The sequence below is a fragment of the Gekko japonicus genome, unplaced genomic scaffold (assembly GCF_001447785.1).
Source record: "Gekko japonicus isolate JY-2015 unplaced genomic scaffold, Gekko_japonicus_V1.1 scaffold1415, whole genome shotgun sequence".
NCBI lineage: Eukaryota > Metazoa > Chordata > Lepidosauria > Squamata > Gekkonidae > Gekko > Gekko japonicus.
In genome coordinates this window covers 174340-202093 of record NW_015176013.1, presented here as the reverse complement: position 1 = coordinate 202093, position 27754 = coordinate 174340, and the positions used below count along the sequence as shown (strand labels likewise).

Below are 27754 nucleotides of genomic sequence, written 5' to 3'. Positions count from 1 at the left end.
CACCCGATACACAAAGTCTTCTCTCCATCCATCTGCTGGGACCATCAGGAGTTGGGGATTCAGCATCTGTTCCCCCAGGGAGGTGTGAAAGTGACAGCAACGATCACGCAGACACAGAGCGGAGGGAGGACAAGCCAGGAGTTGGAGTGACTTGACAGCACGAAAGAAGCTTAAAGCAAGAGAGACTGAAATGTGGGGGTCTGGATTGACAGAGAGATGCTGCTTAACTGAGTTGTAACTCTTAATTTGATTCCGTTCCTGGAACCCCAGTTTCTTATTTCCCCATTAGCCCAGCAGGCAGTTTTCTTACCACAGCATAGACAGGTGGACTTTCTGCCGGCAAAATGTTCTGCCGGTTAAATGTACACACATTTATAGGGATTAACGGGGAAGGTTTATTTTCAATGTTTCACTTATATCTCTCCTCTAAAATCTCCACATCTCTCAGACAGAAGCCACAGACCCCCTTCTGTCATGCTGCCCTTGTGCTGTTTGCGAAGTATCGGAAGCTGGGGGTGGTGGTGGCTGCCCTATCATGTTCTCCCCATCCCTACTGCTGCCCCTCCTCCATTGATTTCACTGAGGCTTCTCCACATTACATATTAAAAAGGTACTTCGTGTGTTCATATAAATATGCAATTGATGATTGTGCCAAACATGTATCTTATAAACTTCCAGGGAGCTGTGATTCGCTGAATCTCCCAGGCTGATCTGCACCTGGTTGCCAACGCAGATTTTATGCCAAAATGAGTGTGAAACAGCCTCTTAGACGGCAAAGAAATGAATGAAGCATGTAGATCTTGGGCCCCTCGTGTGGCAGCCCTCAAATACTCCCTCATGCTCACTTGCATTTTCCCCACGGGTGACAGTGGCCGTAGAAAGCTGTCCAGGAGGGTGGGCTGCGACTCATCTGGACTAAAAGATCTTGTTGAATGTTCCTGATGCCACATCATTGTTCAGAGTCTGCATCTTCACTCATCCTAGAGAGGTGGAGAAAAAAAGAGCAAGGAAATTTCTAGGGCTGTCAACGAATTAAAAGGTTTTTTTTTTTTTTTAAAGCTCATCAACAGACTTGCTGTTAACCAATTAATTAGCCTGTTTGAGTAACATTTTCGGTATCTCGACAAAGATATTATAAGGCAGTCTTCGAGTCTGCTCAGTTCCCGCCAATGTTCCCTCTAAGCTGTGGAGTCTTCTTAGCAAAAATTCTACTTTCTGAGCTACTGGCACTAAAGTTGTGAGTGAGCGATTTGGCTGCTGCATCAGTTAGTTTGCTCTGGAGCCATCCTTCCTGAGCAAAGACAAAGATGTGTGAGCCGGAGGCTAAAAACTGTGAGCTGGCTCACACTAACTCAGCTTAGGGGGAACAGTGGTTCCCGCTGGTTTGTGATTGTTCTTCTTTGTTGTGTGGGTGGCTGGGATGGGCACATAGATTGGGAAACCTTCATGAGGCAGGGCAGAAACTCACCTTGCATGTCTCTTGTGAGTCATGAATGCACAGAAGGCCTTTGCAGAGTGGAAAGGTCTGATAAACTTAAATTACAGTGAATAGTTCATGCACCTTAACTGGTTCCGGTTTGCTTCCCTCATAAACACCCATTCTGCTACACATATATGTTGCATGTACAACATTAGATACTACCACACTCATTAGGTGCAATAGTTTTTTAGAGTATGCTGTTTAAAAAGTGCATATTTGTCCATATGGAAATGTAGCTTCTGGGTCCCAGAAGTAAGAGGGATGTCTCTTTGGGATATCCTTTGTTACACAAAGGAGACTTTGAGAAGTGGGAGTTACTGGAAAGCATAGAATGGGGAGGGGGAGAATGGGATAGCTAGGTATGAGAAACTTTGTTTGAGGTAGCAAGCAGTATGTCCTGAACGGAGGAATGAGGGATAGATCAGAGAGATATCTAACCCTCTGGACTAAAGCAGGATCCTTCATATATCAGCTCTCAAAGAAGGATACTGATTTTCCAGGTATGCAGAGGAACTCTGCCTGCCCATCCCCTTTCCATTATCTTATTTTTTGGGTCAATGCTAAGAGCCTTTTGCTTTGGCTGGGACTGGCTGTGCTCACTTACACACCCCTGCCAAGACTCTGATCCAAGGGGCTCAAGTCCTGAAGAACTGAAGGCAACTGAGAAGTTACAGAGTGAATGAACTCCCAACAGGCTTTTATTGAGTTTCCTGAATTATGGACAGAGGTGGCCACAGGACTATGGGCACTCAATACACAAAATGTTGACTGTATATTCAAATGGGGTGGGAAAGACAGCAAGGGGAGAATAAGAACAACTTGAAACAAATGCCCGTCCTAAGGCCTGGCATCATATTTGAATTGCAGATCTGGACTTTGAAAGGCCAACAGAAATGAACTGGCAAGTTTCTTGGGAGCTGAGACTGCAAGTTAAAATGGGCGAGGGGGTTGCCCTAAATGACTAAGCCTTGTTTCATTTTCTAGGAGTTTAAGGCCACTAAGGTTACTGGGACAACTCCAGATTTATGACAGCCTAGATCACGTGGCAGAACTAATGCTGGAGTTGCCGGAGCTCTCTGTGACCCCTGAGGACTCCTTGCTCCCCAGGGGCTGATAGTTCTGACTCCCAGATTTCTGCACTGCCAAAACTGGCCTTTGGGCTTATTCAGGCTCAACTAATAGTGAGTCTCCCAAGGCAAATGCAAGTCAAATGATCCTGCCATGCCTGGGCGAGTCATATGATTTGCAAAGAACACCCTGTGTGAGATGGGGCTAAGCCAGAAATAGCCACTCGCGGGGGCTATGTGGGCCTTGTTGTAATTTCACCTTGTTACCCTGGCTCTCCCTTTAATGCCATTACCAAAGAGCATTAAAAAAAACCCAGATTGTCTCAAGGGGACGCACGACCATTCAGCCACCCACATACCTACCTCACAGGCCGAGATAATGCAGCTGAAGTGCCCTCTGCATGCTTCCGGATGTATTCCCTGGATCTTATGTCTGCCTAGAATCAGGGTAGAGAACAGAAGACAGTTTGTTTAGACCGGCTGGTGCTGCAGCTCTATCTAGGGAACTGGGTAAAAAGTCCAAACTACACTTTTAACTGGCCAAAACATTCAGCCAGAAAACCACATCCTTGACATCTACCTATTATGGACTGCACCTTCCAGAAACCAAGCACTGAAAATCAAGCCAAGGGAAAAATTCATGTCTTGTCTCAGTGGGAGGCACATAAGAATTAACAAGGGGCAGACCCGCGATACTCCCGGGGGGGGGGGGGAGGAAGCTCCTCCACCTCCCATCCCCCCCCCCTCGGCTCTCTTCCTGCCCCCCGGCTCCGAAGCGAGGTCCGCTCCTCCGTTCTTCCCTCACAACAACCCTGAGAGGTAGGCCAGCTTGAGCAAGAAAGTGTATGACGCAGTACTGGCCGGTCCCGTGACGACAGGGAACCGACACCGCGACCTTCCCAACAGCAGCAGCAAGCTAGGGCCACCCCACTCTCTGCCCATGCTCAGAATCATGTTCGGCGTCCCCGGGCGGTTCCGGGACCGAGGCGCTGAGTCCCTTGCCCTTCCCGTCCCTGAGCCCGCCCCTTCGGTCTCGACTTGAGCAGCAGGAGAGCGGCCGCTTTCGCTTTCTGCGCCTGGCCGGCGAGATGGGAGGGACGCGTTGCCGCTGCTCCTTGGAGCTCCTGTACTCGGCGCTGCTCTCGCTGCTGCTGCTGCTGGAGGCAAAGGTAGGCTAGCGGGAGAACGCCGCGGGCCCGGGAAACGGGCGAGGGGCGGTGGCGTCTTTCGGAGAGGCTGTTCCCCCCCGTCCGGCTCCGAACCAGGCCCAGGAGGCTGCAGCCACCCGGGCCTCGCTGTTCTCCTGCCTGCCCGGCTGGCCGGCTGGCTCCGAGGCCGCGGCGGCTGCTGCAGAGCGTTTCCTGCGCATGCGCAGGAAACGCTCTGTCGGTTTGGGGGGGATTTAAATATCCCCCCGATATTTTGGGGTTTTTTTTAGATTTTTCTGCACACCTGGGGACTGCCCCATGTGTGCACAAACCTCTCCCTCCCCCCCAGGTCCCCCCGATGTGCAGATTTAAGCATCCACACAGAGGGGACCACTTCACTATTAGATATATAGATTCTGAAAACCCCTTTTCAACAGCCTTGATTCTTTAAGGGCAATAAAGGGCTCTATAGCCAGGGGAAATATATTACCCCATCTCTCGCAGCCCAGCTTGCATTTGCCATCAACAGCTCAGCAGACAAAGTGCTATGGGGCAGCCCAGGTGCCACAAAAATTGCTGGGTGGACCAACGTCAATGGGACAAAATCTTTTTGATGGCTCTGCCCCCCCCCCCCAACTACTGCCAAATGTTGGAGTAATTTTTATTTATTTACTGATTTCATTAATGGCTTGTCTTTCTTGCTGAGATTCAGGGCAGTTTACAAAATATAAGAAACAGTTCAACCAGAGAACATAAACAATGCAACAAGATTGGATTACAAAACTAGAAAACAATGCAACCAAAAATCTAAGGCATGACATACCATTATGCAAAAAGTGGATTACAGAGATAGAAAAAAATGCAATATAAGCAAGGTGATACATAAAATAAACAATTACAATAGACTGAAAGCCTATTCCCATATAAAAGCATCTTCCTGAGCTGTTCCATTCTACTACAGTTCTAATACCTTTATATAAAAAAATGACCTCCTGAAGATTTCTATTTTGTGCATTCTTTAAAACGATGGACATGTGGGGGCCTCCTTGATCTTTCCAGGCAGGCAGTTCCACAAGATGGGAGCCACAACAGAGGATGCACATGTACAGGCCACTGTTTATCTTATCTGTTTGAAGTGTGGCACCTTCATGCAGCAGAGCATAGTAGGAGGGATGCTCCTGCAGGTATGTGGATCCAAGGCCATTAAGAGTTTTGTAGGTGATGATCACCTTGAATTGAACCCAACAACTGATATAACTAATGGAATGACTGCAGAATGGATGTGATATACATGTTTCATCTAGCCACAAATAGCAGCCCAGCTGCAGTCTTCTATATCAACTGGGAGTTTCTGAAGGCACTCTTGTAGACTGTATTGCCATAGTCTAGGCCTGCGGTTACAGTGGCATAGATCCACATGGCCAGACTGGCAAAGTGAAGGCAGGGAGCCATCTTACAGGCTAAATGAAGACGGAAGAAAGGATTTTTGCAGCTATATTAACTTGCTTCTTCAGTAATATTTCTGGGTCTGTTATGACCCTTAGGCTCCTAACTGAGTGAGTGCTTGCGTTACCCCATCAAAGACCTCAGCTTTCCTAACCAGCATCAACTCAGTCTTGTCGGGATTCAGTTTCAACTTGTACATCCTTGGCCATTTAACCCCAGCAGTCAGGCAGTAGCTCAAGTCATCAGGTGATTTAGACAAAGAAACATAGAACTGGGTGTTGTCAGCATATTGATGTCAACCTACTCTAAAACCATAAATGATTTCTCCTAAGGGCTTGACATAGAGATTAAATAGTATGGTGAATATGACTGAGCCCTGTGGAACCTCACAAGACAAGTCCCACACTGGTGACAGCTGGTCTTCAACAGCCATCCAATCCTCTGAGTCCCATCCATAAGGAACGATTTCAACCAATTCAAGGCACATCCTTTAATCTTTACTTCTACCTCCAAATGCCTCAAAAAGATGGCATGGTCCACCACAGTATAAAAGGCTGGTGATAAATCCAGTAAGAGCAAACAGCATCTCAAAGAGCATCTCAAACAGAGATGATTGACTAAAGCCATCAGCACCATCTCTGGCCTCTAACCCAGCCTGAAGCCAGAATGAAAAGGGTCTAGAGCAGATGAATTACCCAGGAAAACGCAGACATTTTGCAATTGCTCTCCATCATCCTGCCCAGGGCACATTGGAGACCTGGCAATAATGGCTACATCACTCTTCTCTAGCAGTGCTTTTTTTTTTTTAAGTAGTGGACAGATGACTGCCTTTTTCACTGACCAAGGAACGGAGCCCTGAGTCAGTGACTATTTTTACGATGGATATCAGAACTATGTAATTCTTACATGATTTCAGCAACCAGCATGGATAAGAATCCAAAGTACAAGTGGTGGCCACCACAGATGCCATCGACATCAATCATAGTAATTGGGTCATATGTAAGCCACAGTTTGGTAATGGATTCTGGCTGGGCTGAATGCACAGTGGATTGGGTGGGGGCATTCATTGAATTCTGTGATGGGTTCTGTGGGTTTGGGACATGTCCTTGTTCTGCTAGGCTTTCACACAAGGCTCTAGACCCTGGCGCACACTGATGACATGTCCCAGAACTTAGCAGGGCCTACTGCTGTGTGCTGCAGTGCATCTCAGACTCTTCCTGCCAACCCTTCAGAGTTATCAGGGAGAAGGCAAGGCAAGGAGGGTCTCATTTTACACCGTCCAGCCAGGAGGAGGCTCGGAGGATGATGCTCACACAAGTGCAGAAAACCATTGAGCCCCAGATGACTGCATGGTGGCAGCAGGGAGGGCTCAGTCTGCATGGCATAGCCTTCATAAGGCATGGAGGCCTCTGAGCACAGCCCAAGGTATGAGATCTAGTAAATATCCACTTTCAGAATCCTTCCAGGTCTCCCACCAACAACAGAGGAAAAGGCCGCCCCCAGGGCCGGATTTAGACTTGCTGAGGCCCTAAGCTATACAAAACCCAGAGCCCCCCTACTGTTTTAAATTACATCAGGTGGTCTCAGAAAAATTTAAAATATATATGCCTTTTTAATATTTGAAATCATTTTTTATATTGTGTTTTTATTCGAGGCCCCAGCAGATTGCGAGGCCCTAAGCTGTAGCTTATTTAGCTTATGCGTAAATCCGGCACTGGCCGCCCCTATCCAATAAGTGCACTATTCTGCAGAATTCTTTTGAGAGTTTGTCCATTTTTAGAGATAATGACTGTGTGAAATCCAGCCCTCATTGCTCCTGACACCACCCAGCCATTCCTCTCACAAGCCGTCTCCCATCTTGACTGTCTCCTTGGTCACACTGAGCCCTCAGCAGCCCCATTTGCTGGTAGGGCAGATGTGCTTTCCCATCCTCCAGGCACTTCTGAGGCTGCTTTTCTCCCTCACCTCACAAGTCCCTAATCCCCTCTGGATCCAAACCCCACGTATAGAGCCTGAAGCAAAACTAGTTTGCCAGTTCTGTCAGGAAGTGCTGAAAGGAAAAATCTTTAATCTTCTCCCTCTGCAGTTGAGTTCCTCACTAATGTTCTCTGCAACATCACTGCAGCTAAACAAATGGCTTTGAGAGAGAAGCTCACAGATAGGCAGAGGCAGCAATTCACTGTCATGCGGACACAATGGAAACGGCAGCCAAAGAATGGCTGGACTGATTCAAATCAGTCCCCTGTCCCAGTTCCTCTCAGGACATACCCAAGAGTGGCACAACAGGGAGACTGTTGCAAGGTGTGTCTCTTCTCATCACAAAGCCATGCCTGGCAGAATCCCCCATCTGACAAAGGGAGATCTGACTCTTGACAGCTCATAATCCAAAAAACTTGTTGGTCTCTGAGGTGCTACTGGACTTGAAACTAGAATTCCCTAGGCAACTCTTACAAGTTCTAGAGCTCTCTTGGGATCTGGCAACTCTGCTCCCCTGGCTCCTTGGCCTACAATTTCCTAGTCTCCAAAGCTTCAGCTAATGTTCCTCTCTCTGCTGGACCTGCATTCTGTCTCACCCCCACCTTCTCCATTTATTTATTTTACAGTCCACCTTTCTTAAGGAAATATTCCTTCCTACTGATTCTCCCACCTTTAGGCACAATGCGAAGTGCTCAGTAGCTTCCAATAGCTCAGTACTGCAGTGCCTTTTCCTTGCATCACATTCTCCTCTGCCTTCCAGTGGCTTCAGTCTCAACCTCTTTTCCTTCTCTCCAATACTTGATTCTCAGTCCACTGGTAATGCTGCCCCTTTCCCTCAGCCATTTTTGGCTTAATGATTCTTACTTTTCAAACTGCTGGGACCAATTGCCACTCGGATTTGCAGTCCTCAGCTGCCATATTTACCCAGCAAAGTTTGTCCAGTTCCTGTTTCCCCAGACAAACTGATTTTTCACTTTCCTCACAGAAACTGAATAGTTTGTGAACATTCTATTAGTGACAGTTTCACTATTTTGGTTGCTGCAATATTTTTGAGCATAGGACAAAATCACAAAGAGGGGAAAGGATAGATAAGATAGGGTGGGATATAAACAGATCTTGTGTAAAATGCAGTTTACATGCTATTATATTAGAGATTGGATGGGGGCTTTTATCTGTTGCTGTCGGATGCAAACTCCCTTGTTACCTACTCTTTATTATGGCAAGTGAGGACTCCATGTAGCCTGAGGCTGACATACTTCTACAACAGAAGGTGGGCCAGCAAAAGATATCACACCCCTTGCCAGTTTTGCATGTCTGTATTTTGCCTTTAAAACAAGATTCTGTCTCACTGTGATAGATTTTCATAATCTTTATTCTACATCCATCTCCCATAATCAAAATTAGGCTCTGTCTTTTAGATTATAAAGTGCCTCTAGCAGCAAGGAGAAGGAGTCAGTATGGCTCCATACCAGCTTTGCAGGGCAAAGAAATATGCTTAGTGATTCTAAAGAATCCAGATGGCTCAAGCAAGTAAGTTGTATTATACTCTGCAGTGAAAGGTGTTTTTTTTAAAGCCCACTGAGGAAATAGATACCAGTAATCAATTCCTGCCCTGACATGGATAACCCAGGCTAGCCTGATCTTGTCCGACTTGGAAGCTAAGCAGGGTCAGCCCAGATTAGTACTGGAATGGGAGACCACACAGTCAGCTGTGATCTGATGGCAAAAAATATATATCAATTCCTATTTGGGGGGGGGGGATGCTGCCAGTGGAGTTGATTCATTTCCTAAACCCAACTGACAGATAACTTTGCTACTTTGACAAGAGGAGGCTTTGAAAATTTTGGTACATCCCAGTATATATCAATAAGTCCTAGGACATTCCATATGTAGTTTTCTCAAGAAACATATTATGTGCTGCAACAAGAGCGGCTTGCAATTTTCCTTAACTGAGGAAGGAGGAGAGAAAGTCCTCAGAAACAAGCTGACTGGATGCAGAGCAAAAAGTCCTCTTAGACTGCAAATGACTCGTCAGTCTTCGCTCCTAACGCTGTGCTAAGAGTCAGCTTAACCCAGTTTATTAAACCAAGAGGCTAATCAATAAGATGGATCCTGTTGCCTTAATAATCCCCTCCCCCAGATTCCATCTATTTTTGGACTGGACTGGCAGCAGCATTAGTGATGGAGGTTATGGAAGGAGTATTTGGGGAAGAGATCTGGGCACATTAGGATGACTGTGGTGGGGATGCCAGCCAGGGTAGGGTGGTTCTGCCACGACACAGAGAAAGGTGAGCAGCTGCTTATTCTGGGGGCTGATAAGCATCGGACTGTGGCCCAAGGATTCCACCCGAGCTCCCCTTTTGCACAGGGGACTAGATATTAGTGAGGGTGGTGGAAAAAAGCAGCCTGCTAGAGCAGACGAGGCGTGCTGCAGCAATCAAAGGGAAACAGCAGAACAGAGGAGGGCTCCTAATTTGTGTCAGAGGGAGCTTCCCTGCAGCCTGGTTCACAAGTGCAGGTGTGTCACTTCATTACTAAACACGTGGTGACTCACAGCGGGAAGGGTGAGCTGGTTCCGCTGAAAACTAGTACGGCCAAGGGAGTGCAAGGGGACATGGAAGCTCTCTCTCTCTCTCTCTCTCGCTTGCTGTGATCTGTTAGGGCTAATTCATTAGTGCCGCAGTCATTGTGATGAATGTGCGTATGTGAACCATCCCTATATGGGGTGGGGTGGGGAAACCTGGCTATCATTTCAGATATTTAGAGCAGTGTTCTTTGGAAGGGCTATAAGGGGCTTAGGGTCCAGGACTGGGAGGGCAAACAATTTTTTGCACTCTCTGATTTGTAATAAGTCTACCAATAGGATGGGCATGGTGATGCTGCCACTGAGACCACAGCAAGGTCAGCTCTGATTTTCTCACTCTTGGGCTTGCTTCAGACCAATCTGCCTTTTCCTGCCACTAGCTTGTGCAAGGAGTTCACACTTCAGCTCTGCCTCGCATCAGCAGGACCCTTCTGGGCACAGCAAGAGGCTGCAGCCCCCAAGCTGGGGGACAGAAGGGGATTGGAATGTGCTGCATGCTGTCCCTTAAGGTGAACTGGCACCCTGAAAGCAACAGAGGCATATCCAAGTAGATTCTCATTCTCCAGCTCATAATCAGTCTAGTCTTCAGGGTGACGCTGGCAAATAAGGCAGGGCTGATGGGGCACGGACACAATTGCTCAGTCATGTCCCAGCTAGTGCTACAGTCAGCCAAGAAGCCGCTGCTCTGGAACTTCTCCCTGTTTTTTCAGTTATTAAAGGCACAGTAGCGCCCTTCAAGGCCGCAGGCCGTCCAGCCGCTACATGGCAGAGCTCTCATTGTGCCTCAAGGTGCAGGTGTGTGGTCTAGTGCTGCCACCTTCTGGCTGCATCCCAGGTTGGCAGCCTCTGCAGCCTCTTGCAGGGTTCTGAAAATACTCAAGAGATCAGCACTGCAGTCAATGCAGGAGCTGGCTTGCCATTAAAGAGTCAGCAGGACAAAGGCTCTCACTGGGACTGCCGCTGGCAAAGTACTTCTATGCACTGAAAGTGGGGTGAAGCCCAGGAAGAAAGAGGCTCTGTGAGGAATAGGGCTGGGCAATTGCTCCCAGATCTCTGTCTTTGGGGACTTACTGATGGACATGTTTATTCAGTGGAAGGCTGCACCCATAGTGATCTCACATAGTGGCATCTTGCACTCAATGAATACAGCTCATATGAGGTCCTTGCCTGGGGAAGCTTATACATCAACACGTAGTTTTCTCAGTAAACAACTGTTGGTCCTGTTGATGCAGGAGTGTGATAGATGGAGAGATGATACCTATGCTTAGATGCAGGCTGAGAGAGACAGCTTAGTAATTAAGGAAGAACATGCACTTGCTGAGATAACTTCTGCCAGTGGAAGAATCTTAACTAGCCAATGTTCTTGTGAAAATGAATCATCCCTCAGGAAGTGGGCACCTCATTTTTTAAATCAGTGTATTAGAGTAAGCTGCTAAAAGGAAACAGAACTTGATGGAAGCAACTTAAGAACAATTTCTAGCAATTGAGATAGACCGTTGTTTAAATTGCATGCGGTGTACTTGGCGAGCAGGAGGAGACACTGGTGTGGTAGGCCGGCTGGACCTGAAGGCCCCACTCAGCTATGGGGCCTCTCCAGCTAGTAACTCCATCTGACTCACAAGGTAGTCGCGAAGATAAAATATCTATTTATATTTATAGACAGTATTTAAAGTCTGCCTTTCTCACAGGGATGGGACATTTAAATAAACAACAAAATAGGATTTGGGTTGTAGAACCTACCAGACACATAAAAAACAGAACTGAAGCAAAGCAAAGTGTTAACATGATGCATTAAATGATGCAAAACTACACAGTGGGATGCAGGTTACAGCAAACTATACACAGTAGTATAGATCACAGTCCCTAACAGTTTATTCCAGTAACTGTGTGAATAGTTTTCTACCGTGCTACCCTGCTGCCTCCTGAACAGTTCAGTTCTGCATAGTTTTTGGAAAGCCTGGAGCCTTCCTGGCCTCCCTCAGGCAGCCCGTTCCACAGGGTGGGGGCCACAATGGAGAAGGCACCTGTACAGGGCAGTTTTGATTTTGCCTGCTTGCAGGTTCGTACCTGCAGAAGGCCCTACTCAGATGAGCCAAGCTGTCACGATGGAGCATTGCAGGGGGGGGGGTGTCACAGAGATGAGGGTCCAAGGCCATGTAGGGCTTTATATGTGATGGCCAATACTTTAACATGAGCCTAGCAACTGATGGGCAGCCAGCAGAGAAATATGCACGCTCCATCTAGCTCCCTATAACAGCTGAGCAGCAGCATTCTGCGCGGATTAGAGTTCCCAAATCGATTTTGAGGGGGGAGGCCACTGTACAGCGCATTACAGTAGTGTCGTCTCAGTGTCATCGTGGCATGGATCCAGGTGGCCAGATCAGCCGTATCAAGGTTAGTGAGCATCTTTCGGGCAAGGCTGAGTTGGAAGACAGCGTTTTTTGCAACTGCATTCACTTGCTTCTCCAGCAATCATGCTGGGTCCAGTATAACCCTGAGGCTCTTAACTGAGTTGGCAAGGGTCACATGGTATTATCTGTGAGCCCTATGGGGGAAAAAACATGGAATACAAACATGATAGAGAAAAGGAGTTGTCTAGGCAATGCCATTAAATCAAAGTCAGTAGGACATGAAAGGTCAGTAGGACGTGAAAGGTGAGTAGGACACCAGATGCATGTTTAACTCTTAGAAAAAACAACGGATGTTCCTCCGGATACTACTGACAATCCTGCCCTTGTAGCAGAGGTGCCAGAGCCCCCCCTAGAAGTAACTTAGTGCTTCCCCAGCCTATGCTCACCCTGCCTATATTAGCACGCCTACTGGAGCTAGGTGATCTCCTCCAGGTTGTTGCCCAGCAAGGAGCTGTGTGCACTTTTATGGACATAAATGAACTGTGTATAAAATGTGCAAAAGAGACTCTGATGTAATGTGACCAGATTGTGATGCCAGACACGTGCCAGCAAAAGCCTGAGATGATGTGCCCATGGTTCCCTAGGTTGCCCCGTTCCAGGTGTATCCCTAGACACATGAAACACTCCAAAACAGCCATCTGCCATTGCTGTTTAAATTAAGGACTCCCAACGCCATTAAAGAAGTCCTTCTTCATCACACTGGCAAACCCCACCACCACCTTCTCTACATCGAAGGCACAAAAGACCCTTTCCCGCCTTCCGCTTGACAAAGGACTTGGCCTTCCTCATCCATTCCAGGAACTGGTTCTGCAGCCCTGAGACAAAGAACATAATAGGTGCTAGCTGATGAGTCATCACGACCCTTGAGGTGTCTCTGTCACAAGTTCAGTTAGAATTCAACTGTCAGCTATGCTGCCATATTGTTTATGGGCCTAGAGTTCGCCTGCCTGACCTGTGTACAAGTTGGTGCCACATTCCTTCCCTCTCGCTTCTCCCCTTGTTATCTCTGACCTTGTACTCCTGCCTGTGTAGTGTCTCCACTCTAATTAACCGTGAGACTAGTTTCGTTTCTCAGCCTGGGATCGTTTGGGTCATCGGTTACTCTTTCGCGCCCGCAGGAAAAGGGGTGATTGGCCCACAGATGGGGGGGGACCTCTTGAATTTTCTATATCATTGTATGCTTGTTCCTTGCTGGTCATTCCTAGCAGTGACCATGTTACTGCAACCATAGTACTGACAATAAAGCAAAACCTTTCTTGGAAGTGTGCTCTGTTGTTTGGCTGTGGGTCCTGACATTCTGTTAGGAATCCTATCGTCCTTATTGTTCGCATCTCTTACGTCAAGATGAGCAAGGAAGAGGACAAAACCGTACCCACAACGATGGGGGGGGGAGACCCCTACTACCCAGTCTGAGGTACCGGTGACAACTATCCCGAAGTCGGCATCAGCCCACATCTTTTTGACACCGAGGGGCTCACGGCAGCTGGGAGGTCAGCTGTACCAACCCGGGGCATTATGTTGGGGGCAGTTTAACCTGGATTCGATGGAGGAGACCTATGTCCTTACCAAGGGCCCTTGGAGAGACAGCCAGTTTGATGCCGGGCTGATGGGCGAGTCATGTTTCTACGGGGCGACATCGGAAGCTGCAACACGAGCATGGGTGACGGGACGCATGAAAGAGCGCAGCAGATGCCGGTCTCCAGAGGAGGAAGACCTCGGTCTGGCCGAGCGGATTGTAGAGGTGGAACGGGCTCAACACCAAATGGTGCAAGACTTCAAGGAGGTGATCCTGGCCATCTCGGAAATGGTAATCCAGGCAATGTGGTATGTGGGTCTTCACAACTCACAGGGGCCAGAGTTTATTAGTGTGGAAGCTTTTATGTGGGCGTTGCGTGCCCAGTTCGAGGACCGGAACGCCGGCCCGAAGGTCAGAACATTTCTCTGCACCCTGAAACAAGGCAAGCACTCGGTGAGGGAATATTCCTCCAGATTTAAACTCCACGCCACCAAGATCCATAATTGACTGGACCAAGTCCTGGCTGAACTGTACCGTGTAGGGCTGAACCCCAAAATCCGTGAAACAGTCCTCCGCTCCGTGGACCCAGTATCGCTTTTGGCGTGGATGCAGGAGGCGGAGAGCGCGGAAGGCCACCTGAACACCTTGTGCTTGGATATCGCAGCGATTGGAGGGGAAAAAACCCTGGTCCAGACGCAGAAGGGGAAACCGGTGAGACCACCCGAAACGCTCCGAGACCAACACTTAAAGCAGGGGTTGTACCTCAGGTGTGGGGAGCATGGCCACTTCGCCGCTGACTGCAGTGGATCGGGCCAGGGGAAACCCGAGCCGCACAAGACACGCGGGGGGACTCCAGTGAAGAAACCGTCGGGCAAGCCAAAATTTGCCAAGGCTCTCCAGGTGGCCCTGCCCGAAGTCGAGGACTACACCAGTGAGGAGGAGGACATCGAGCCAGCGGGAAACGGGCAGGGGCTGCTGTATGTGGCACGGAGCAGCAGGGCCTGATCCCGGAGGCGCCTAATGTGGTGAGCAGCTACCCTCCCTTTTTTTCGTGACTGTGACTCTCTTGAATCCGAACATGGGGACCCATATCAGAGTAAGAGGTCTCAATGACTCGGGGTATGGGAGGGACCTTATTAATCGATCCCTGGTCTCCGGACTAGAAGCCACGGTGGTGCGGTTGCCGGAACCTTTAATATTCACCCAAATTGATGGATCCTCAATTAAGGAACCATGTCAATTCGAGACTGTGCTGCTACGATTAGGGGCAGGAGATCACTGGGAAGATCACCGCGTCAGCGCATTCCCTCTAATGCTGGGAAGCCCCTGGCTACATGGCCATGATCCCTACATTCTTTGGGATGAGGGGAAAGTACTATTAATCTCCCCGCGGTGTAAAACGCACACCTGAGACCCACAGTGGGGCCCCAAACCTGAGCCTGAAACCCCTCGGGCATGCCTAGCACAAGAAGAATTGGTTTCCATTCCCCCGAGTATTGAGACTTGGCTAGGGTGTTTGAAGAAGAAGAAGCAGACGAACTCCCACCCCATAGACATTCAGACTGTAGCATTGAGCTATTGCCAGGGCATAAGTTACCCAAGGGCCGGATTTATGTGATGGGCCCGGCCGAGAAGGATGAGCTCCGTAAATTTATTGACAAGAATTTAGCCAGAGGGTTCATCAGACCAGCTTCCTCCCCGTTTGCTGCTCCGGTGCTATTCCAGAAAAAGGAGGACGGGGGGTTGCGGTTGTGCACTGACTATCGAAGTTTGAATGCGGTGTCAGCTACCAATGCTTACCCCATGCCACTCATTAAAGACTTGTTGGCCGAGGCATCAAAAGGGAAAATCTTTTCCAAACTAGACCTCCGAGATGCCTACTTCTGAGTGCGCATTAAAGAGGGGGATGAGCACAAGACTGCCTTTAATACCCCCCATGGGCCAATTCGAATATAGGGTGATGCCATTCGGTCTCCAGGGCACTCTGGGAGTTTTCATGAACTTGATCAACGAGGTGTTACACAAACATCTGTTCAAAGGGGCCTGGTCTATTTAGATGATATCTTGCTGTAATCCCCCGATTTACCCTCACACGTGAAATTGGTGAGAGAAGTACTCCAGACGTTACACAAGCACAAACTGTTTGCTAAGTTGTCCAAACGCGAGTTCCACCAAACAGCCATTGACTTTTTGGGGTATAGGATTTCGGAGAAGGGGATGGAAATGTACCTGGGGAAGGTCCGGGATGTACTGGGGTGGGAGGCCCCCCGCACCCGCTGCCAGCTACAATCCTTCCTCGGATTCTCAAATTCTTAAGTCCCTTTTCCCATTGCAGACGTGACTTTTGGAATGGACCACCAAAGAGTGGTCTCAAGGGAAGTGGCCAGCAAAGCCCTCCCCCCAGATCCCCCATACAAAAGTGGGCACCCAGCAACATGCTCCCTCTCTCTTCACCCTCTATACATCCTCTCTAGCTCTTTAGCCTTTTAGCTCTTGCTATCCTGAAACCCACCCTGCCTGTTGGACTGCAGCCAGAGTCTTCCATGTGCTTCTGCCAGATCAGAGCATGATTTCCATTTCAAATCATAATTCTCATTTCTTATTAGTCTCCTCTATTTTTCCACTGGGACGCATCATCTCATCAGGACAGGTAAATATTGCCCCCCCACGATCTCCTGCTCATGTGAATGTCTCTTGATTGTCTATCTAATTTTCTTAGAAGCTGTGTAACTGTGTGTGTGTGTGCTTGTGTATTGTTTGTTTGTGAAGAATCTCCAGTAAAAGGAAACCATTTTTATACTGAAGCCAGCCTCCGTGTCTATTTCTGGTATCTTTGGAAGAAGCGGGACCTCTGTATATACAGGTGTTTGTTCCCTTATTGCCTATTGCTATTTTATAATATCTCATATTCCCCAATATTGATAATAGAGTAATCAGGATAACAAGGTCCCATCACATTCTGCCTGAAATCTCCAGACCACCCCAGCAGGGCCCCACAACCACTGGCCCTCCTCCCCCAAGCACTGTCATTCTTCCTCTCGGCATAGGAAAACAGTCATTCACAGCCCCCCAGAATTCCAGCTCTTTAACATCTCATGATTGTCTTCCACTACTTTTCCTTCAGCCTCTTCAAGGAGCTGTCTGATTGCAGCCATCCTCCTCCTTTGCAATTACACAGGAGTGTACAGCCATAGACCTGCTGGAAGGGAAGTGAGGTGACAGCACTAGGCAAGAAAAACGGCACCCTCTTCCATAGCCACTTCTTCTGAAGGAGTGAGCAGTGACTCACAAAAGCTCATCGCCTGCCACGTATTTTGTTACTCTTTAAGGTGCTACAGGACTCTTGCTCTTTTTTATAGCCATCGGGTTAGAAAAGAGACAGGCTGGTTCTCCGGGTTGTGACCAGGCAATCCAGATCCTCCCTTCCCAGTCCCTAATTCTGTGGATATTGAGAAATGCTTCACAGACTGTCATGTAGACTAGAGACAGATGAAGTCTCTCTTTACACAACACATTGTTAATGCAGCGGAATTTACTACCACAAGATACAGTGATAGCTAGCTACTGGTATGAAGGGCTTTAAAATGGATTACACAAATTTACAGAGGATAGGCTACAATGCTAAATGGAGACTCCACACACAGAAGCTCCGACTGCCAGATCAACAGGACAAAGAGCCAGGGCGACCTGTCACTTTCATGGAGACTCCAGATGCATCTGGCTGGCTGCTGTTAGAAGCAGTATGCTGCATTAGACTGACCTTGGTCTAACTCAGCAAGGTCTGTCTTATTTTTGGATCACTTAGCCCCTAGGCTGAAGCTGTCAATAATGCATTTCTAACTGCAGAACCAGTATGCACCTGACGGATGGGCTCAGGAACCCGGTACTTGCAGCAGGAGTGGACAAGGCGGACGGCTGACTGAAGACTCATCTTGTGACCCACGGAGATGTACACAGGTTTTGTGCTCTTGGTGTAGCTGCGCAGGGCCTATAAAGGTAAGGAATATTCAAAGTATAAATTATATTGCCACAGGACAACCCAAAGAGATGGTGCGATCAAGAGTGGTGGGTTAGCAAGAACATAAAGACCAGGTCTTTGGCTTCATCAACACCATTATACAAGTAATATCAGAGATGCAGGTGTGCCACTTTAGAAGGGCCACTATGTTAGGGGTAACACACTTGTCTTCTCTTGGCTTTCCATCTCTCATGACCTCCTCTTCCGCGTTCCTTTAGGGATGCATGCACATATAGTGGCCCCAGGAAGAGGTAAAAATTCAGGCTAGCTTGCAGAGAGGGAGACAAGGACTCAAGGCAATAGGGAGGGAACTGAAGGGAACTTTTGCTTTTCTGCAAGCACCCATGCATACTAAAGGTTGAAGAGGAATGTGGGAAACAGCACAACTGAGAGCAGCAGCAGCAGAGCTGGTGGCTTCAGAGGTTGTAGAAGACTGATGGTAGCAGTGGTGGAGGAGGGGGGCTATGTAAGTGCCAAGAATGTGGTGGGACTGAATGGGTGTGCCAGATAGTTGCTGCAGAATCAAAACTACTGTTCTTGGGACTGCTTCTAGAGGGACATCCCCACACAGTTCGATATCAGTGACTGCTGTGACAAAAGTGGACCTCAAGTACGTGCTGGTGACTGCATGAGTCCAAGCGCCCTTCAAATCCAAGAACGTGTGCCAAAATATTCCCTAGTGAACGCTGACGGTTCTAAAGTGCATCTCCAGACCCCTTTCTTCCTAAGAGTGGTGCACTCTACAAGTCTTTGAGACGTCAACCTTTCTAAAGTCACAGAGAAATGCTTCTTCCTTTGTATTCAGGAGGCCAGGACAAGTTCGTACGGCATCCATTCTACTCAAAGTGGCAGCACGATCTCATGACCGTGTGGGAATGCTCTCTGCTGAAAGTGGATCCCAGATGAAAGCTCACTGGCAGCTAACAAAGGATGGAGTACAATATAGGAACAATAAATATCTACTCCCCTTTGGGCTTATATATTTGGCAGTGGCTCTCTGCTTCTTACTCTTCTCACTTAACATAAGAAGAGCTCTGCTAGATCTGACCAATGGTCCATCTAGCCTAGCATCCAGTCAAATGCAGTGGCCAACCCGTTCCTCTGGAGGGCCAACAACAGGGCATAGAGGCTGAGGCCTTCCCCTGATGTTGTCTCCAGGCACTGCTATTCAGAGGTTTCTTGCCTCAAACATCTTTTTTTTTTTGCTCCCCAAAAGGGATTTTTTAATTACTTTTCTAATAACTACAAACAGAAAATTAGGAAAGGGAAACTATAAGGGAGAAAGTAAAGAAAACCCACTAAAAACCCAAGAGATGGTGATCATACATACATTTGCAAAATTACCTTTAAGCTTAAACACGTTAACTTTCGTTGAAAATGATCATCTATTTAAATATTTAGATATTCATCAACAATTCTGGTTTCATAAAAAGACTGTAAAAAGATATACAATATACTTGTTTTAGATACTCCAGAGTAGATTAACAATCTATTTTTTTCCCTTTCTGTGTCTCAATTGATAGCTTTGTTTGGGGGCAGCAGCCTCCAATTTAGAGTCAGAGTCTTCTTCGGAAGATCCAGCCTCTCCTTCTTCTTCGCTTTCTTTGGCAGCATCAGTTGCACCTTCTCCTGCTGGGCTGCTGTGTTGATGCAAAAACTCGCAAGCCTTTTCAACAGAGTCAATCCTTTCTTTTCCACTTGCATATCTGAAGATTAATCCCTCGGGTGTTAGCCATCTGTAGCAGACATTGTGCTTTTGTAGAAATTAAACCAAGTCTCTGTATTTCCTTCTTTTCCTTCTTATCTCAAAGGGAATGTCTTTCAGTACTCCTGTCTTTGTCTTTTATCTTCAAGGTCACTCCATTAGATGCTTTCAATAGTTGATCTCTCACTTTTCTTCGGGAGAATCTTATTGCAACTTTCCCTGGCAGATTATTCTTTCTGATAAATTCTGTATACAATCTATGGACTGCATCAATTTCACTTTGAAGTTGATCCGATGTCATCTCTGCCAAGGGAGCTAATACATCGCCAACAATCTGTCTCAGATTCTCTCCTTTCTCTTCTTGGACACCTTGAAGTCTCAACACAGCTTGCCCTTTCCATTTGCAGCTGTAATACTCGAGACTCTTCGATTTGGCATTTCCCCCCCAATGCCTGTAGTTTTTTATTCATCTTTTTGAGTTGGTATCAATCTCTTTAAGTTCTTGCTCTGTTTTTTCAATTTTCTGTGTATTCGCAGCCATTTATGCTTGTTGTGTATCAAGTTTATTGTCAATTGCCGTAATTTTCTCCAGTAGGGGGCAAAGTGCTTTCGACAACAACCTTTGGAGTTCTGCAGTTGAGTCCTGTCTAGGGACAGAACTCACAGGGCTGGAACTTCCAGGAAGAAGCTTTGTTTTCGCTTGTTTGTCTCTCTGGTCCGTCACAGGCGGCGCCATGTTTGAGAGTTGTTTACTTTTATTAAAAGTTTGTCAAAGTCTCTGGAAGTTCTTATATCACACAGTAAGCTCTTACAGTCTCTTTATTTTAATCCATTTGCTTTTTGTAGTGCCCCCCCTTTCTGTCTTAAAATAGCCTGTAAACCGTTCTTAGCGGAGGAGAGTCCCCTCCCCCCCTCATTTTCTTTCGGGAAGGCCGTGCAGTTTTTCGTTGTTCTCGCTTGTACTTAAACTCACATTTTCAATGATTGTTCGCTTGTGTCTGAAATCGCTTGATCACCAAACGCTTGCTCCGGTGTGCTGATTTTGTTCCCATACAGGACATTCCATAGCGGGACCGTCGGGGCTTGGAGTAGCCCCCCTCACCGGTTTATCTTGCTGGAGGGGGGCTCTCTAGTGCCCCATGGCTTGGAGCCCTTCACTCAGGCTCCTGGGGTGGCACGGATGATCATGCCCCCTCCCAGCCGTGGGCGCTGGCAAGCTTCTCCAGGAGGTCCGGGGGAAAGCGACTGCTATGGCGATCACCAAGACCGGAAACCCCCTCAAACATCTTTTAAAGCCCTCTATGCTTGAGGCTATCATTACATTCTCTGCCAGTGAATTCCGTATTTTAATCACTCATTGAGTAAAGTAGAACTTCCTTTTGTCCATCCTGAATCTACTGCCCATTAGCTTCATTGTGAGCTCCCCAAAATCTCCACCGAATGCCCCTGCGATAAGTAGATGGCCTGCTTACCATGCCCAGGATTCTCCCTGAAATACTTAATAGTGGGAATGTGTCTCCTCCTGCCTGCAGGTCCTGGATCTGGGATGCAAGAAATAGATGTGACATGATGAGTGACGGTACTTGGATTAGCCTTCCTACAACTACTCTTGATGGGAAAGATTGGGATCACAATAGCATGCAGGGGTGGACTTGGTCATTAAAAAACCCAGGAGTAAGCTGAGTACACCCGTTTCCATTATTGCCATGGCTGAGGTCCAAGTTGCGCAGACCCTATGCTGTTGGGAACACAGCAAGGGCCATTTGGCTCAGCTTGCTCCTGGCCACCAGCAGCCCTCCAGGAACTTTCCCAATAAGTTAAACAGCCAATCTACTCCTGCAAGTCAGGCATTTCAGTTCTGGTGCTCAGTGCAGCAATCACTGAATAAAGAGTCTGGGACCCAAGTGGCCGGATTTGGAGTCTCATTTGTAGGTCTCGCTCCCTGCAGAAAAGTACAACTTCTCATTCAAGAGCCACTTGTCAGGTTGCATTTTTAACATGCATATGTAAACTGCTTTATACTTGCATGCAAAAAAGTAATTGGTGCATGTAAGAATTGCGTACACGTGATATAGGTACCTGTGCCAGGAAGTCAGGACTATATGGTGGGCAATACACATTGCTCAGTGTATGAAGCCGCCCATGAGCACCTCCCCAACCCTAAGCCAGCTTGGTGTAATAGCTAGAGTGCCATCCTGGGATCTAGGATTCAAGACCCCACTCTGCTATGACGCTTGCTGGATGGCCTTAGGCCAGTCACTCTGTTTTAGCCTAACCCACCTCACAGGGTTGCTGTGAGGATAAAAGGGAGAAGAATGATGTATGCTGCCCTGAGCTCCTTGGAGGAAAGGCAAGGTAAAAACGTGCTAAAATAAATAAATAAATGCCGACACTACCATCACTTTGACTTTCAATAGATCTCTCCTGCTGGAAATGGCTGGAACTGCAGTTGTTCACACACACACACACAGACGTTCATCCTACCACTTCTCCTGTAACTACAAGGCTCCATGAGGTGAAAAACAACAAACAGCAGCTCCCTCTACTCCGTAGCACAATTCACAATGTGGAATCCACATTCCCATTCCAGACTTACTTGTTCCTTATGCAGCTCATTGTTGGCTAGTCCATCAACCTGCAGGAGATTTTTAGCCACACCAATACAAGGCAGACCGGTGAGCACACCAAGATGGCAGGCAATGCCAAACCCTGCCAAGGGAAGAAGTGTGCAAAAGATGAGGTAGAAGAAAAGCAGCCAGGAGAAAATCCAGGGTCTGTTTGTGAAGAAATGAGAGCTATAAGTGTCTAGAGGAGAAGGGAAACAGGCTGGAAGTGCTCTCAGCTCCACCAGAGAGAAGCAAGTCTGGTGATTCCCCAGGCTGATGTCTCCAGAGCTCTCAGGCAGGATTAGAAACTAAGCAAAGAAACCCGACTGCGTCGAGATGATTGTTCAGGAGCCCTTACCTCTATGATGCAGGATGCCGTTTCCATCTGCAAGGAGGACCTACCAAAGTCACAGAAGGACACAAAAGCAAGAGATGAAGCATGCTGGGAGACTTTTTAAAGGATGGAATATTTATGCATGCAGATGTACACGTACAAGGAGACAAAAGCTCTTTTCCCAATGGCAGAAAGATGTGAGACCACGTACTGGTCTGGTGTAGTGGTGAGAGGGTTGATCTGGGACCCAGGAGATGCCAGTTCAAATCCCGGCTCTGCCGTGGAAGCTTGCCAGGTGCCCTTGTCTCTCTGAGCCTAACCCCCTCACAGGGTGGTTGTTGCAAGGATAAGGTAGAGGAGAGGAGAATGATGTGATAAGCCGCTTTGGGTCTCAGGGAGAAAAATGTGATGTATACATAAATGAATTAAACAAGAATGTCTGTGAAACAGAAATATGTCTTTGGGCCTCGGGTGAACACCCTTCACTTCCTGATGACAACATTTATGAGGGGGAAAAGGATAAGGGAGAGGTCTGAGGTTTGGACCCTCCATTTCTAGTATTACCTCCTTTCAGCCTTATCTTTTGTGAAAGGGAACTGTAATAGCATCTCTGGGTATCTCCAGGTCCCTCATCTTTGAGACCATGTGGACCCCTTCAGTCAAGTTCTGAGATAAGAGTCTGCACCATGGTGTTCTGCACATGCTTTGCTTCCCTGGAAAGCATCCCTGCAAAACTACACTGACTGACACTGCAAGCACACAGACCGTTACTGATGACAGAGGCATCTGGCTGTTGGATCGCTCATCTCCAAAAGCAACAATTTTCATGCTGCTGCAAATGCTCTGTCAAGTTGGCAGCCTGCCTAACACTCCTGTAAAACAGATCCTGGCCTTGGGCCCAGAGTAACTGGGAAAGGCATAATTTACAGACAGACGTCCTTGGCAGCAAATAACTCCCCATTAAAGGAATAGAAAACATCACACCTGAGGCCTGAGGCCAGGCTGGCGTTCCTCCAGCCGTCGCACAGCCTCCACAAGGAAAGGGGCTTCTCGGAAAGCCAGGAAGCCTGCCACGTAGGGGGCATCAACCACCACCATGCGGCAATCTTCATACAGCACCTGAGGTGGAAGGAGAATGTAGGATGAGTGATTTCTCTGTTCGGGATAACAACAAGTTCTGTTAAGAAAAAAAGCACAATGGCTTGGGTCTAACAGAATGTTTCTGCATGCGGAACCATTTCTGCCCACCTTTCTCCGCCTCCCCTCTCCCACGGCACCCCAAATGCTGCTCTTGTGGGACAGAGGACCCTTAGGAACAGCACTGGGGGGACATTTTGCCCACAGCAGGTGAGGGGAGGACATAAAGGTGCACTCTGTGGGTAGAAATCCTCTCACACATGGAAATACTGTGTGGGATCCTACCATATGCCAGCACGGTCATCCGGGCTAGCAAGCTGGGGGAGCTCAGCCCTTTGTTTGACAGCCTGTTGTCTAGGCACTTCCTTACCCACCAAGTCTCAGAGCTGAAAAGAAGCCTAACTCCTTCCTGCTCAGCTTGTCCCATCAGTCTCAGGAATCTGCCACCAGTTTCTGGAGACCATCTGGAGACCATAAAATATATCAGAGAACAGACCACATTCTGTGTTTTTTGCAGCTAAAGCAGCATGGAATGGTGCCCATTTTTCAACCTTAAATGTTTCAGCTTTAATTACTGGAAGAAATGAAAACCAAACAAAAGTTGCATTCACTTGCAGAATGCTAAACAAAAAGAAATTATTGAGAGAAATCTCCTCAAAAATTGATTTATTTTTGAACTTAACAACATTTGCCAGCTCATTTAAAACACATAAGGTGTTCCGTTTGGCAAGGTGAAACAACAAGTTGTATTTGGGGGGTTCCAAAGGTTTAGCTTTAGAAAGAGCAGTGAACATTAATTGTTTAATCCTCATCCTTCTGATGGAGTTCCTTCCAGGCACCTACAGACCTTATTTTTGAACAAATTTAAAATCTGTGAAGAAAAACTTTCCGGGGTAAAATTGCTGTTAACTCTAATTCACGGCAAAGCAAGACAAACAAACCTATAACCCCAGATTTTGGGAGTTCTTATAAAATGAGACAGATGGAATTGTGCAGGTACTTGCAAACGTTTGAAAATGCAACCTCTTGGGGAATATCAACCTGATGAAGAGTCATTATAGGAAACAGGCATGTATCCCTTGTAAACAGAAGGCAGAATTTATAGCCATAATCTACTTAATCCAGAGTGAATCCTAACCACTTTATCACAAACATCCTGCTGTTTTATTCCAGACTCACTGCTACCATTTTACCTTCAGCTCTGCTATGTAAACAAGTATCTTCTGTTGCCAGGTACTTTAATATTTCAAGACAGCTGCTAAGATCTTTGGAGTTTTCATTCCCCTATCTATGCCAACCTTCCCAGCAGCTCACCAGTTCCCAGAGATCCTTGGTTATGCCCTGAACTGTTGGACAAGAATTTTTTTAAAAAAATTAAAAAGTGAAAGATTCACGTGGGGTTTCCAAAATGACCCCGGGCACAGTCAGGTAAGCTTCAGCCTCATTTTCTTTTTTCCAGGACAAAAAATAAATAGGTTTTTTAAAATGCAAAAAAATCAAATCAAATCAAATTGCAAAAAATAAAATAAAATTGCAAAATGCAAGAGAGAGAGAGTCAGAGATAACCCCCTCTCCCCAGGTTACACAGAAAAGCAGCCCCGAATCGAGTCTCTCCAATCGAAAGGACTACTGGACTAGAGGAGGACTAGAGGTTGTAGCAGAGCCAGAGCTGCTGCTGCTTCTGCTGCAAGAGGAGCAGCAGGTACAGCTGGGGCTCCCCCCCCCCGGATTTCCCCACACCCCACCAACCAACATTTTCTGGCTATGGCTCTGCCTCAACACTATCCAAGAGAAGAATATTCCAGTCCCAAGACGGCTACCTCAAGGTCTGGGTAGCTGAGTACTACCAGTGAAGCACAGGCACTCGTGTCCTCTCCTTTGACGTAAGACAGGTCCACCCCTCCAACTCTTTCCAGCCCAGAAAAGGAGGGATTGCTTTGCCATTCCTCTGTATCTTGCTCAATCACATCTGCCTTCAGCTGGGCCTGATCCCTAGGGAATGCAATAGAAGTAGTTTATTTCATGGCTAAGAACAGAGCTGGGGACATGCAAGCGAGTTTGTTTTTAACCAGAATGCTGTGTATGTACTCATCCCACTGTTGCCTCTGCTAAAGAAATTGTGCTTCAAAAACCTGTTTGATCAAATAGGACAAAGAGGCAAAAGAGCTGCATGCTGGCATGCAACAAAGGCTATGAAGTTTCTATCATACAACTTTCAGTCCTTTATTTTTTTAAAAAAAGTCCTTGTATTATCTGTCTTTAGTAAGAAGACCTCCATGGGCCCAGAAAGCTTATGCAGGGAATTTATTGTTGTTCCTCTAGCTGGGATTGAATTAGCAAGATGGTAAAATGGTTTGTGCATGTGCATTGTGGTTTGATTGTTTCCCATGTCCAAGTGGTTCAGTGACAGCTACTTTGCATACAGAATGGCCCAATCCCCGTATTGTAGCAAAAATAAGAGGAGGTTCGGGAACCAAAATTTGAAGCAGCGAGTCAGTTTCTTTATTCATTACAGACAGCTGCATGGGTTCAATCTTCTAAAAGTGAGAAGAACACCCACCCCCTGCATACAAGCCTTTTATCTATTTCATACTAGGAAATTATTAAGTAAAATCTGATTAGATTTTTACTGTTACTGGGGCTCATGTTAGCTTTTAGATTGTCTGAACCTTATCTTACTGGATAGTCATGTTATGTTTAAAGCTCATTACTCAAGCCTGAAAACATTTTCAAAGCTTGATAAAACAGGCCAAGACTACTTCTCGTATCAATCGCCTCCTTCTTCCACCTCCCTGAAAACTTGGCAGTCTTGTTCATTGGAAAAGGAGCCTTAAAAAACAAAGTGGCTTCCACACCTGGCATCCTCAGTTCAAAGAATCTTGGGTAGCAGGTGTTGTGAAAGACCTTTCTCTGCCCCAGAGAGCCACTACTGGCCAGAATAGACAATCCTGAGCTGCATGTGATCTGACTCAGCATAAGATAGTTTCACAAGATATATAGCCCAGTTTCCATAAACAAGCCCTTCCTCTTTTAATCATAAATCCACACCTTTTATTATGAGGGCCATCCTACTTGGATTCACTTCTCAAAGCTCTCCCTCATGCCTCACTGGCACTGCAAATAGCCTCACCAACTTCAAGTTGGGGCCTGGAGTGCTCCCACAATTAGAGCTCATCTTCAAAACACAGGGATCTCTTCCCCTCGAAGAAATGGATGGTTGATACTACTGCATCACAGCCCCAATGAGCTCCTTCCCCAAACTGCCCCTAACTCTCTGGCAATTTCCCAAGGTTAAACTGGCAACCCCAATTGCAAAGACTTTTCATTCATTCCAATCAGCATTTGGAGGACTATGCTAAATTCAGATTGCCCATCAATATGAGGGGCGTAAGCTTTGCATACTATTAACATGCATAACAGCTCAAACACACCAGTATCAAACACTTCTTGGAAAGGTCAAGCAAGGTAAGCCATCCGGAGCTTTATGCAAATCTGTAAACTTTACATTAACAAGCTTGACCACTTATAAAAGGGGACACTAGAATGATGCTCATTGTTGTGTAGCAGGGAGATATTAAGTTTGCAATCCCAAACCCATTTTCTAGGACTCAGTGGGAGCCACTTCTTAACGTAGTCATGTTTATAATCGCACTAGACTTCATTCTTTAAGGCAAGGGAGGATATTTTTTTTCTCATGTGAGGAACTTAATTGGATCCCGATTCTCAAGCTTTCGCTCCCCTCCCCCCCCCGTACTGAGGGTGGTAATGCCTTCGATCCATTGCAAACGGAAGGATATACATGCAAGACCGAAGTGTGAGCAGTCGTGTGTGTCATTGAGAAAAGATTGCGGAAGTATGACGGCATTTGCTATGAACTTTGTGTTAGTATCATATTTGTAATCGGCATGCAATGACGTCGTATTCGTGAGTCGTGACTGACTAGAGAGACGTGAGTTAGCAGCCCTGGCAACCCGTTCCTAGGTGTACTCGGAAGCAAGCCGTGGTCCATTCACAAATACGGCTGCAGCCTTTAAGCGCTCTAAGCAACAGGAAGACCCGTCCCAGGAGATGGGCGAACAGAAAGAAAAGCCGCTAGAACAGCCTCAAAAGCAACACAAGTCCCAGGGTCCACAGCGACAGGAAGTGCCTGCGCCGCGGCACTTCTTTCTTCGTATTCCCCGCTTTGGGGTGACCTTTTACTTTACCGCTCCCAGCAGCGTAGCGTCTCATCCTTTGGTAGCTGCGCCGCCACTGCTGTCGCGGTAGCCATTGCGTCGCTCCTACTGTTCGGTTTCCTGCACTGCCATCGGCAGTTTCATCCTCCC

General features: G+C 47.2%; 1 protein-coding gene across 1 annotated transcript; it reads right to left on the bottom strand.

The window, feature by feature from the left end:
- Positions 1-820: 820 nt before the first annotated feature.
- ENDOV (endonuclease V) lies at positions 821-27754 on the bottom strand. The gene is made up of 9 exons (XM_015426547.1): positions 27635-27754; positions 25250-25421; positions 23277-23411; positions 22317-22356; positions 21949-22061; positions 20825-20893; positions 17489-17617; positions 2911-2984; positions 821-980 (listed from the first exon to the last, which is right to left on the bottom strand). Exons 1-9 carry the CDS (start codon positions 27697-27699, stop codon positions 950-952), a joined length of 828 nt encoding a protein of 275 aa, XP_015282033.1. The 5' UTR covers positions 27700-27754; the 3' UTR covers positions 821-949.

Excerpts from the sequence above, each read along its gene's own strand:
- ENDOV (XM_015426547.1), bottom strand. The coding sequence starts at position 27,699 with ATGGCTACCGCGACAGCAGTGGCGGCGCAGCTACCAAAGGATGAGACG. Across the intron at positions 22,062-22,316 it reads CGGCATCCTGCATCATAGAG|GGTTTGGCATTGCCTGCCAT; the intron begins GTAAGGGCTCCT and ends TTCCCTTGGCAG. Across the intron at positions 17,618-20,824 it reads CAGGGAGAATCCTGGGCATG|GCCCTGCGCAGCTACACCAA; the intron begins GTAAGCAGGCCA and ends TTACCTTTATAG.